General features: G+C 44.3%; 1 protein-coding gene across 2 annotated transcripts in view; it reads left to right on the top strand.

The window, feature by feature from the left end:
- The first annotated feature begins 238 nt into the window (after window positions 1-238).
- SLC36A4 (solute carrier family 36 member 4) overlaps window positions 239-12,325 on the top strand; it is an 85,875-nt gene continuing 73,788 nt past the window's right edge. Inside the window, exon 1 of one of the 2 annotated variants that reach the window (XM_040544260.1) lies at window positions 239-443. In XM_040544260.1, coding sequence (XP_040400194.1) covers window positions 416-443 — 28 coding nt within the window. In that variant the 5' untranslated portion in view covers window positions 239-415. Of the gene's footprint in view, window positions 444-11,772; window positions 12,092-12,325 lie in introns of those variants that run through there. The other variant, XM_040544261.1, reaches the window with a different exon arrangement.

Genomic DNA, 12,325 nt, shown 5'->3' on the forward strand with positions numbered 1-12,325 from the left:
CACGGGAGGTTCTGGCTCAGTATGAGGGGGCACTTCTGTACTGTGAGGGTGATAAAGGACTGGGACGGGCTGCCCAGAGAGGTTGTGGAGTCTCCTCCTCTGGAGATATCCCAAACCCGCCTGGATGCCATCCTGCGCAATGTGCTCTAGGTGATCCTGCTCGGCAGGGCGTCGGACTGGGTGATCTCCAGAGGTCCCTTCCAACCTCGGCCATTGTGTGATTCTGTGACTGGTGTTGTGTTGGGGCACAGACACAAGCTCCGGGCTGAGGAGGCGCCATCCCCTCTCTCCCTCCCTCAGCTCTCTCCCTTCCGCCGGCTCTCTGCGGCTCGCCCCCGCTTGCCAGGCGCATGCGCAGCGGCTGTGGGCGCCGGCCGGCTCCACCGTGACGGAAGGAGAGGAGGCCGGCACGGAGATGGACGCCGCCGGCAAGGAGGAGCTGGGTGAGCCGCGCCGCGCCGCCCGCCGACAGGGCCAGCCTCGGGGCAGCGGGGCGGCAGCGGGCCGCGGGACGGAGCGGGGAGGGCTGCGAGGAGCCGCCGGCCGCTTTCCTCCTCCCTCCCCCCGGAGGCGGAATGGTTCGGCCCGCGGGGGGCTGCGCTCGGGGCGGCGGGGCGGGCGGGTCGAACCATCCCACCCGCGGCGGGGGGGCGTCGCTGCTGGGTGTGGGAAGGGGCTGAGGGGAGGGGAGCGGGGATGGGGGGTTCGGGGGGCTTTGGGGGCTCAAGGGGCTTTGGGGGCTCGGTTCCCGCAGCCAACAGCCGGGCTGAGCCGGTGGGAAGGAGCCTGCGGGGGTGTTAGGGGAGCAGGCGAAGGGATTGGGAATCACTGCAGGGGTGTGAAGACCCCCAGAGCCTCCCCTGCCCTAAAGACCCCGTTCCCAAAGCCTGCCCCCCACCAAAGCCTCCCCCCACAAAGCCCGACTCCCCCCCCCAAGGCTCCCCCAGATGGTTTTGGAGTTCGTTAAGAGGTTATGATCTTGGCTAAAAGTTTCTGGAAACCCTTTCCGTTCACTGCTTTAATTTTTCATGACAAACTCCGTGTCTCGTGTGTCCGTGTGTGGATATTTTAGCTGTATTTCTTGCAGATTGCTCCTCAGACCTACTCTCAGTGTGCGTGGGTACCTGTATGTTCACCTCTTTATTTGAGAAAGATTTTACTTCTTTGATCTTTTTTTACTTCTTGATCTGTCTCCGAAGAGTTCTTCCCGTCCAGGGCTGCTGGTGGAAGCAGGAGGCTGACCAGATTTTATGTTCCCTCAGGCTGGTCCATCTTGCAGCGAGCGATTGCTACCTAGGGACTAAAGTGAAAGGAGGAAATTTTAGCTTCCCTGTCAGCTGCTCAGGTTCACAGACCTGCCGGAGGTCGTGGAATACCTAGAACCAGATTATTTTTATTTTACAGGATTACCTGTTTAAAAGTGGAGATAAAGACCTGATAAGATTTCAGAAGCTTTTTACATGGTTCTGTCGTATTGACGACTTAATTTAAGTTCCTACTGATAAACTATCAGTGAACACGCTATCAATCAGACTGTCAATTAGCAATTGGCAGTGTGTTAATCATGTAGAAATGTGTAGTTTGTTCTGGACAGGACAGTGGATTATTTAAGACTAATCTTTTCCCACATAAATGATCCATTGTTGGTTGGGGTAGAAATGTTTCTCTGAGAGAGAAGAGAGTATAATAAGCTAGGAAGACCTTTGGTTTTATAATTCAAGTGTCTTGTTCTATTAGTCTTCTGGATTTGGGGGGTTATGATGCAAAAGCAGACAGTTCTTCCTGCTTACTGAGTGACATTATTGACTTCTCAACATTTATTAATGTTGATAACTTTTAGTCATAAACAAATGCTATCATAAAGTTGGATAAATTGACTTTATTACATTGCAGTCTGCCATAATAAAACATTGCAATAGCTTTAGAGTTCATGGCAAACAAACAAAGCCAACGAAAGGTAATGTGAAACAGTATTCTTCTGGAAAATATATCTAGTGGTACTTTATAGCAACTAAAAAAAAAAACATTTATTTTAAAACAGATGAGGTTTCCTTTTTAATTTTCATTCTGGAAAATGCATTTATTTTATTTTTATTTTTTTATTTCTCTTGCATCCAGTAGGAGTTAGAGTTGTGGAAAATAAGAGGGAGATGATTTGTGTGTGGTTGAATGGGATTATCTGTTAGCTGCCCCTTGAACTAGAAATAGACTCAAAATACATCCAATCCAGGCAGTCCTGCCCCTGCCACTTGTGTTCACTGTCACTTCATGTTGATCAGGAGTTCCTGCGTCCGTTGTGGGAGCACATGACTGAGTAACTGGGTACATCCCATGGGAGTCCATTGTTTGGAGAGTACTTTATAGTTTGGCTTCTGCAAAAAGTGTTGTGAAGGTTCTTCATAGGCTGAAGTTTGGGGAGTGGTATTTGTGGTTAAAGGATTAACTGAAGGTTGTATTGTGAGTTGCTTACTGAACCAGCTGCAGATTCTGGAAATAACGAGTGTTTCTTTGGAACTAAATTTTTAGAGCCTCGGTTCAGACTGCTGAATCGAAGAGCTCTTCCACAGCTTTAAGATGATAAATTTACCACCTGTAAACTGAACCAAGTTGCTGAGCAAGCCAAGTGCTTGTCGCAATGGTGGCTGTTGCCTGATGTGGGTGTGTTTTCTGTGTTAAAGACCAGGGGAGCTCACTGCAGGGCATCAGCTGCTCAGAGACAGTCATGAATCTTGTCCCGTAGGAGAAGCCTGCAGGTTTGGTTAGGTGACAGCACCTGTAGGCATGCTTGTAAGTTATGAGTATGGCACTCTACCCTGCGAGAAAATACCAGCATAAAACCCTGTTGGGGCTAGTATAAAGATTAAGTGGGTCTAATTTTCACTTCTGTGCAGCGATCAAGGCAACAGCAAATTAAATTGGGTCTGTATCCCTCTTACAGAGAGAGGTAATAAATCTTTCACGGGACTGAATCTTCTGCCGTGTTTCTGGCCGTGTTAGCATGTTCTTGTGTAGAAGCTGTGACTAACTGAATTATCTACAAGCCCCCCTTTGATTAATGCTTTAGCAAAGCATTTTGCACGTTGAAAGTGCTGCTCCAGCAAGATCTGTCTTCCTTCTCCCATAAACGGAGCAAAACCAGCTGGTGTAAGTGATGATAAGCTATATCCTGTCCCCCAAGCACTTTATACTTATACGTCAAATCCAGTTCTTTGTAAGATCGTACTGACTTCAAAAGCCCTCAAGGAAAAAAAGAAAACAAATTGTTAAATTGGATTTGGAAAACAGGTTTTAGATAGGAATTTGCTTAGGAGGTGACCTTCTCAGAAGGAACAATGGCAGATTGTATTTGACTGTTTTTAGTATTTCCTTTGTCTTTAACTTGTGAGGCAGCTGTGGCAAACTGCTTCATCGTTTTGTCTCCGTTTCAGCCCGAAATGACCAAGCTTAGTTCTGTCTCTTGTGGTGATAATAGGTTCAGATAATTTTTGAAATGCTAATTGCTTGAGCAGTACAGAAAAGCTGAAGTTCTCAGTGAAAATTAATTTGCTTGCAGAGCTTTCCAACCAAAGGGTTACTTGAGTATGCTATAGCCAGCTTTAGAAGTAAGTACGTTTAATTACAGTTCAACAATTTCTTTGTCAGTATGTCCATAAAGGTTGGCAAGATGCTGTCAAATATACTTGAAGATACGAAACTGGAAATATTGGTCAGAACAATTTAAACACTATAATTTAATCCCCCACTATATAACGAGTAATTGACTTGTGACTGAAGTTCCACAAGACGTCTTTGAGGGTACAGTGTTGTGTGATTGTAGCGTGACACGTATTTGTAATGGATCAGTGATTTCTCCAGTGCAATAAGGAGTCAGTGTAACGTTGAAGTGCTAATTCATGGAGAAGATAAGCATTTTGTGTCGCCTCACTGATAGTAGTGGTTCTCGTAGAGCTTTTTTAGCATCCTTCTTAGGTGGGTGTTCACAGAAGAAAGCAGAAACAATGACAGATATTCAAATAACTGGTAAAGACAGTCTGGATGGGGTATTTTGTCTGAAAAGAATTCTGTGGTAGCACAAGGAGAAGAGAGATTTGTATGGGGTGATGGAGAGATGGGGTTGAAAATTACTTGGTGCTTTGGCTAATTAAAAACAAAAGCATGCATGTAAGTGAGTTGCCTTATTCTGAATTGTGGTGAATCATGAAAGATGATGCAAATCATGGAATCATAAAATGGTTTGGATTGGAGGGGACCTTAAAGATCATTTATATCCACTGCCATAGGCAGGGACACCTCCCACCAGACCAGGTTACCCAAAGCCTCATCCAGCCTGGCCTTGAACACCTCCAGGGATGGTCGACAACTTCTCTGGGCAAAATTTTCGGTGAATACCGTAACTGGACTGGATCTTTAATAGTGCTATTTGTATACATTTGGGACAGCTTGGTGGAGCATGGACCTAAGGTAGGCTAAGGTGTGTGCTTTGTGAGACAGCAGTCAGCCAGCCTCACCTCCGATTCAGGTATGGCATGCTTGTGCTGCTCTTGTGGCTGGAGTGTCATACCCTATTTATGCACACTGGACCTTTCTAGGAAGAAACCTAAGTGAGTGTGTGTATTCCATGCTGGTTTTCTGTCCGTGGCTGTGGACTTCTCAGAACAGAAAGTTTCAGGCTAGATCCAAGGATGCAAACCACTAGCTTTTCTACTTTGTGGGTACGTACCTCCTTTATGGGGCAGAGAAGCCTTAAGCTTTCTTGGCTGGCATGCTCTGGACCACAAGGTTGAATCCGTCAAATCTGGATGTCGGTGGGAGTACAGATTGTGCAGCTGGGACACAGCTGCAGTACCCAACAGTTGAAATCTATTAGCAAACGAAACCCATGCTTAGAAGTTGCATGATTCAAAATTTATATAATGTCTCTCTGCTGTTACTGTTAACTGGTTCACATATTTTAGGGCCGGGTATGTGCTAGCCATGGGATAAAGGAATAATGGTGGGAAGAAGAAGTAATTCAGGAACGTTTTTATTGTCTAGAACAGTAGCCAAATGTTGTTGGAGTGCTTTACGTAACATAATATTCGAGGGAAACCTGTAATAGATGTCATCATCACAATGTGAGTTGGTGTTACTTGCCGTTACCTGGGTTTTAAATCTCTTCTAGTGGAATTTATTCTCGGAGGAGTTACTATATTAAAATAGGACATGAACTGTCAGCTTGGGTGTACAGATAAGAAACAGATGTTGAGAGTTCTCATTTTAGCTATTTCTGGGAACGTGGATGAATAATTGACTGGATCTACTGCAGTTCTCTCAGTATCTGTTGCCCAGGAGTGGTATGCTAAGGGATGGTTGAAGACACTTCAGTGTACTGTTACCATGGTTATGCATGGGTCCCATGAGACAAAAAATATACGTAAATGTGCATAAATAGATGTAGATTGGAAAGTGCTAATGTTCTAATTGTGAGTTTTACAAACAATGTTTTAGTGGGTGCTTACTTTACAATCTGATTCTTCCACTCGAGAGTTTGTTTTCAGAGGTTAACCTGTATGTTCTGGATTTTTAATTTTTTTTTTCCTCTCACATGTAAATATATGTGAGAGATTTTTGTGGCTGTACACAATTTCTCCAGACTTCCCATGAGCTATATGCATAAAGGACATACAACTTCAATGTCTGTTGTATAGGGAAGGACATTTAATGATAGTAACATTTTTCTTGGTTGTCTACGTTGCCAATATCAAATTTGTTGCTTTTGACTTCTTTTTAAGAAAAGATTCTGTGTTTCCAGGCATGTGCTTAGGCTGATAAATGTCTGGATAATAACTGGGTTAAAACGTCTCGCCTTTGGTAAAGGAAGGCCAGTCATAGAGGGTAATTAGTTAAAGCCTCCTACTGTGCTCTAGTTGTGTGCAATCTTCCTGTTCTTGTGACCAGCTACCAGTGGCCGTGGAACTTTGGAAAGCCTAGTTTTATTTTTGAGATGCGTTAGATGAACTTCTTCTTTTTAGGATTACCAGTTTAATCAGCATTTAAGAAGTTTTGTTTAGTACAGCAGTGTGGTAAACTAATATCCAAATTAGTTACACAATGCAAATAGTATGAAGTGAACACCAGGAGATACTATCTGCAGGAAAGAAACATATACAGATGTTTGTTTGATTTTAATAAAGCTTTACGTTTTTTTTTAGTGGGACATTCGGGAGAATATCGTCTTCTTTCTGTGGTCAAATAAATCTATTTTCAGCGTTCAAGGTGAAATCTCTTCCTTTCTCTAGAACAGCTGGTGCTATATTCTTCAGGTAAAGAAAATCTGCATAAGAATACTGCTCTGACGTTTATCAGCTTGGAACGTGAATGTTGGCTGGCTTCTGGTGTTTGGATGTGTTTGGAAGAAGCACGTTTAAAAAAATGCCTAACACCCCATCATTCTGTTAACTTCTGTTGACATTCAAGCCTTCCTTCATATCATCTTCTATAATTCTTTGGTGATGATGGACAGCTCAGCGTGAGGTATACTGAAAGCAGAGTGTAGGTAATGTATTGTGCAGCAGAACGTGCTACGTATGCAGAAGGAGTTTGGTTTGTTTGGCATCTTGTGACTGCAGAAGTGCAACCTCTCCGTGCAAACCAGGTTCCGTGCTATTGGGACTCAAGTTTTATGTGAAACTTGTTGCGCATCAAGACGCTTTGTAAATAAAACTTTAACGTGGTTTTCAAAGTAAATATATTTTTTTTTATGATGCACATCTCTTCTGTTATCAGCAGTAGTTCACAGCCTTCTCTTGAGAATGCGACGGACTATGAAATTGGGGTGTTCTGTTGCGTAAGTGACGTGAATAAAATAGCACAATAATGGGGGAGAACAGGTTCTAAAAAAACCCGTTGTTTATACCTCCACAGGATTTGGAAATAAATATTGAAGTCACCATGATAAACGTATTTACACATGTTTACACGCCACGTTTTCCCTGAAAGGATGGTCACGTTCTTTCCCCAGGTAGTTAAAATCTGGGGGCTGTATTAATTTCAGTGTTGCCTTCCTTTTGGGTTCAGATGATTGTGTACTGTGGAAGACCCTGCAGTGATGAAGGAGCACAAACTCGAAGCAGTCTATGAAGTTGGAATAAGCTAATATGCTGAGACCACATGCTTACAGTCGTTTGTTTTGCTTATGAGGTTGTGTGCTGTAGTTTAGAGAATTCAGCTGTGAATTTTGGCAGTTTGATGTGTCTTGAATCTCATCAAAGAATCTTGAAATGGCAGATTGTCTGGAGAAGTAGGCTCAAGTACAGAACAACATATACTAAAAGGCATAGGGAGAAGTTACAGAGCAGATCTTAAACACGTTTGTAGGGTATACGGTACAAATTCAGGAAAAAAAAAAGTATTCAGAAAAAAAAATAGTACTTCTGAAGCTGAGGAGAAATATGTTGTCTTGGAGGGAAGCGTACAAAGGTGAAAATAATCTAGGGACTGGCATGGGGCTGGGACAGGGGAGGGTCAGGCTGGGTGTTAGGAGAAGGTTCTTCACCAAGAGGGTGGTTGGGCACTGGGACAGGCTCCCCAGGGCAGCGGTCATGGCACTGAGCCCGAGAGAGTTCAAGAAGCGTTTGGACAACGCTCTCAGACATAGGGTCTGATTTTTGGGTGGTGCTGAATGGAGCCAGGCGTTGGACTTAATGATACTTGTGGATCTCTTCCAAGTTGGGATATTGTATGATCCTGTGAATCAAACCTGAAGTATTTGTGTTGTTTTGACTTGGAGATAATTTAATGGATCCAGAAGAGAATGTCTGCAAGAGAAAAAGAACGTTGTCAAAGTTGTCCATGGTTGAAGATCAATAATATGGAAAATCTTTTAATGAAAAGATTAGGAAATAGCATGATGAGAAAATAATCCGTAGCGAAAATTCAGCCCCAGAGGCTCTCTCCTGCATCATCCCCAAGACAGGGGCTGTACGGTCACATCTCTCCTTTTTGGACAGCATGGCACCTGCCCTGCCTGTCCCTCCTGAACAGCACTCCAGTTGTGGGACTCATCCCACCAAGTCCCACTGATAGCAATGGCATCATAGCTCTGGGAAAGGACCAAAGCTTCCAGTTTGTCCCATTCATTCCTCATACTGTGTGTGTTGGTATACAAGCATTTTGGATGCGCTCCTGAACCCTCAGCGCTCCCTGGAGCATCATAAATGCTCCTGTTAGCCTTGCCACCCTCAGGCAGCGCTGCACCAGCCCTTGGCTTAACCTCGTTTTTCCTAACAGTGTCCCCTTCCCCATCTATCCGAGTTTCAAGCTCTCTCAATCAGTCTTGCCAGGTTACGAGCCAAGAAACCTTTCCCTGTTGAGACAGCTGGGTCCCCTCAGGCCCCAGCAGACCTGATGTCTTGAAGACTTCCATGATTATAAAACCCCAAATTCTGGTGGAGGCACTGGGCTTGGAGCCAGGCATTGATGACCTGGGCTCACCCGTTTATTTCCTGTCTCTCCCCATTACCGGGAGGGTTGAGGAAAACCCTCTCTGTGCTCCTGAACCCTTTAGTCATCTTCCCGGGGCTCCAAAATCTCTAGGTAGACCCCAGGCTTCCTGTAGCTACATCCTTGGTACCGACACAGAAGAGGAGAAGTGGGCAATAGTCCAAGGGATGTTGTTTGCTAACAAGTTTTGTGGTAACGTCCCTGATCCGAGGCAGCAGGCTCTGTAAAGAGGCCAGACCTCCTGCAGGTCCAAATAGCAAAGATTTTTTTTTCCCCCTTAGAATTACTATATTGGGGGGTGGCGGTGCATGAACAGACTTAAACATTTAAGTACGTGAGGGCAACTGAGTGGTGCGAAGGATGGAGAGGCAGGAACAGGATCATCAGCTGGGAGAGGCTGATGTTTTGGAGTGGGTCATTGGTGTAAACTTTACAGTGTGAGCTTTCTCCCTGCCTCTTTCAGAATGCTCATCTTCTCGTTACTGCCATAGTACCAGTCCTGAGTGAAGGTAAGGTAACTCAGACAAAGAACAGATGAATCATTCTGGAGAGTCAGCACCTCCATTGCACAGATTATCTGTCGTCCTGGTCTTCTGGGGCTTCCATGACAAACACAGTGAATTTAAATAAAAGGAGACAGTATATTTTGTATGACCTGCATATATCTTCCTTCTGTTCCATTAATTCTTACATCTAAAAAAGCTTTGCTTGTTGTCAATATCAGTCAACTGCGGTGTGGGACGGATGGGTTTGTGGACAAACCTGGGGAATAGAAAGGTGGCTGGGACACAGGAGCTTAAGGCTCAAGAGCAGAGGTAAGCTCGGCCACGGGAACAGAGGGGCGAGTGTCTGCTACAGACCACCAAGAGAAGAAGAAGAGGTGGATGAAGCTGTCTTTAAACAACTGGGAGAAGCCTTCTGCTCATAGGTCCTGGTTATCGTGGGGGACGTAACCACCTAATACCTGCCAGGGAGGCAATTTGGCAGGGCCCAAGGAACTGAGGATTTTTCTGGAATTGCTTGTATTGCTTGTTGATAAAGATTTTGATACTGAAATCTTACTCTGCAGTACTTTAAAAATGTTTTAAGATGTTCCTGGTGTGAATTAAATTACCAGTTGTTGCAAATATGTGTATCTTGCTTTGGGCTAATTTTGTATGATATTTCCTATGTTTTTGTGGAATGTACTGAAATAATCATGACTTTTTTTTTTTTTTTTTACATAGATGATGAAATAAAATGTAAAAAAATCAAGGATTTTTTTCTTTATTTTTGGACCATCCTTCAGTAAGCTACATAACTGCATCACACAAAAAGTTAATGATGGTTAAGAAAAAAATCCTAGCTAGACTGAAGGTAATTAGATTCTAAACTCTTTAAGGCAAAGGCTTTTTTCTTTGTGTTTCTGTGGAGCGGTTGCTGGCCCACAGTTAGCAGTCAGTTAAGCAATTATCAGAGCTTTGATAGCGATAACATCGACTCTGAGATTGCTTTAGGCACGGACAAACGAATTTTCGAGGGAAAAGCTTGTTTTAGAAAAATTCTCATTTAAAAAATGAGGGGAACGCTGGCGTATGTCTAAATCTGTTCTTAGTAACTGTGTTTGCAACCAGAAAAAATAGTAAATTGGGAGAAAAGTGAAACGGGATGTTTATAAAACTTGCAGTCTTCTGAGAGGGATCCCAGAGAAAGTTACGTGGTGAACTCTGTTTTCATCTCTGAAGTTTCGGTGTCAGACTGGAATGGAAGAAGAGAAATTCACTTTTCTCCCTTGACCGAGCAGTTACTGACATTCAGCTGTGCTGCTGGTCCTGAAAGTCGTGCTGGCATCTGGAAGGTAAAGAGGCAGAGCTGCTTACACCAAGGGTTTGAAAGATGCTTGACAATACCTGAGTGTAATAAGTGTGTGTGTATATATAAATATATATATATTTATTGGCATACAATACAGTGTGTGGCCAAAGGTTAAAAATACAACTATAATTCATGCAGATTGAAGCGTTCCTGGCTGCAAGGGGATATCCAAGAGTTTTGTGTTGTCTCAACACCAAGGTGAAAACATTGCTTTGTGCTCTTCTGCCTTACTCGTGGGTGATCCCTTTGTCATAGCGTGGCAGGCACAGTGGATGTAATTTAGCTTTTGGTTGCCAGAGGTGTTTCTTTCAGGATTACTGTGAAGGAGTGGGCTTCTGAAAGTACAAAAATACTGTTAATTAATTACAACTCAGGTGAGCTTCCTATCGACTAGAAGTGCTTCCGCAAGAAGGGTGATTGTGGCAGCGTTGTTCCTGAGAAAATAAGCGTTAATGGAAGTTGGTTTGAAGAGGAGCATCTAGCAACAGTGTAGGAACAGAGGTGGGGAACCCAGATTGTGGACTTCAGAGGAACAAACACCCTGTCCAGCCTCCTCCCAGGGCTGTCTCAGGAGAACCTCCAGTGCCCTGATCCAGATGTGAAGCCAGTCAAGATGTCAATGGGAGCGGCTCAGAGGCTCAGCTTTTGGATGCGTGTGTACGAGAAGCACCTCCAGGCTCTGGTTACTGGAGAACCAGGGGGTCAAGGACAACTCCTTGAGAGAGAGACTATGAGGCCTGGGGGTCAGGTGCCTTGGAGGCTTTTGTGCTTGGTTACCAATGACTGGGAAGACTGGCATGAAGGGGCAGCCGCTGGGTAGGCTGTCTGAACCCAATTCTGGAGAGATCCACGTTGAATAACCGCGTATTTCCCACTAGTGGACCTTCATCCTGGTCAGACAGAGAGGGGAGCGGGATGAGACTGGTGCTTTTTGTATTTCTGTCTGTGTAGTCAGCCATGTGCACGTGAATATGTGTACAGTCTCCATTTTTCCACAGTGCTGGTTGTGGAATCACGTCCTCAGCATTGCCACATCCTCCTAGGAAACGTGGAACCTGCACCAGAACTACCCAAATCCTGGTATTATACAGTGATCAATAGCAGCAGTGTTCCCCATCAGTAGTTTTGCTAGATTTCCTCCAGGCATCTGCTTTAATTGTATTGTATAGGAGCAGGATACAGGCTGTTCGGCACCTTTAAAGTGATGTAGCAGGGCAGCACTGGGGGGCTGCTGTTTGCATCCTCCCTTGCTGCAGTGCTTGGAGGAGCAGTCCCAAGGGAGGCTACCCCCAAAACGGGCAGGTGGTGGAGGGGGAGAGGCAAAAGAGACGTGGCAAGACGGCAGCGTTTCAGCAAAGGTTTCTTGATGAAAGCAGGTATTCAGCTAGGCCAAAGAGATGATCAAAAGCAAGAAATTCTTGCAGGAGATCCCAGGGGCGATGATAGAGTTTGATGCCATCTGGAGCTGCTAGAAAGAAAGGGAAAAAAGGCTTTACAAACACTTTTATCATTTGTGGTTTTATCCAACCAATTCTTAGTTATATCTCTTCTAAGAAGCAAAGTAGCGAAGCGTTCTCGTGATCCTGGCTTGTGAGTTGAAGAAGTCTTCCCTGTCTTTCTGGGGTGCTTGATTTGAAGAAGAAAATTAAAGCAATTCTATCTCAACACTGTTGGGTCCATCGTACTCCTAGATAGGAACCTTACTTGCTGCACACGCTGTCACTATTGCTTAACTTTGCAAACACTGCTACAAAATGTAAGTCAAAACAGGAGAAGTAAATTAATGATGATTTCTTCTGTATATTGTTGAATCTCATGTTGTCACAGACTTTGCACACTTTTAGTTTGTTCTGTTCCATGTCAAAACATTTAATCTACCTCAATTTGTATAACTGGAATATTGCTGAGTGTAGACTTGATTTACACTGGCCTTGCCAGTTGGGTCTCTGACCTCTGACGTTGTATTCCACTGGGCACCTTTTGCTTTTGT

Source organism: Cygnus olor, chromosome 1, assembly GCF_009769625.2.
Source record: "Cygnus olor isolate bCygOlo1 chromosome 1, bCygOlo1.pri.v2, whole genome shotgun sequence".
NCBI classification, from domain to species: domain Eukaryota; kingdom Metazoa; phylum Chordata; class Aves; order Anseriformes; family Anatidae; genus Cygnus; species Cygnus olor.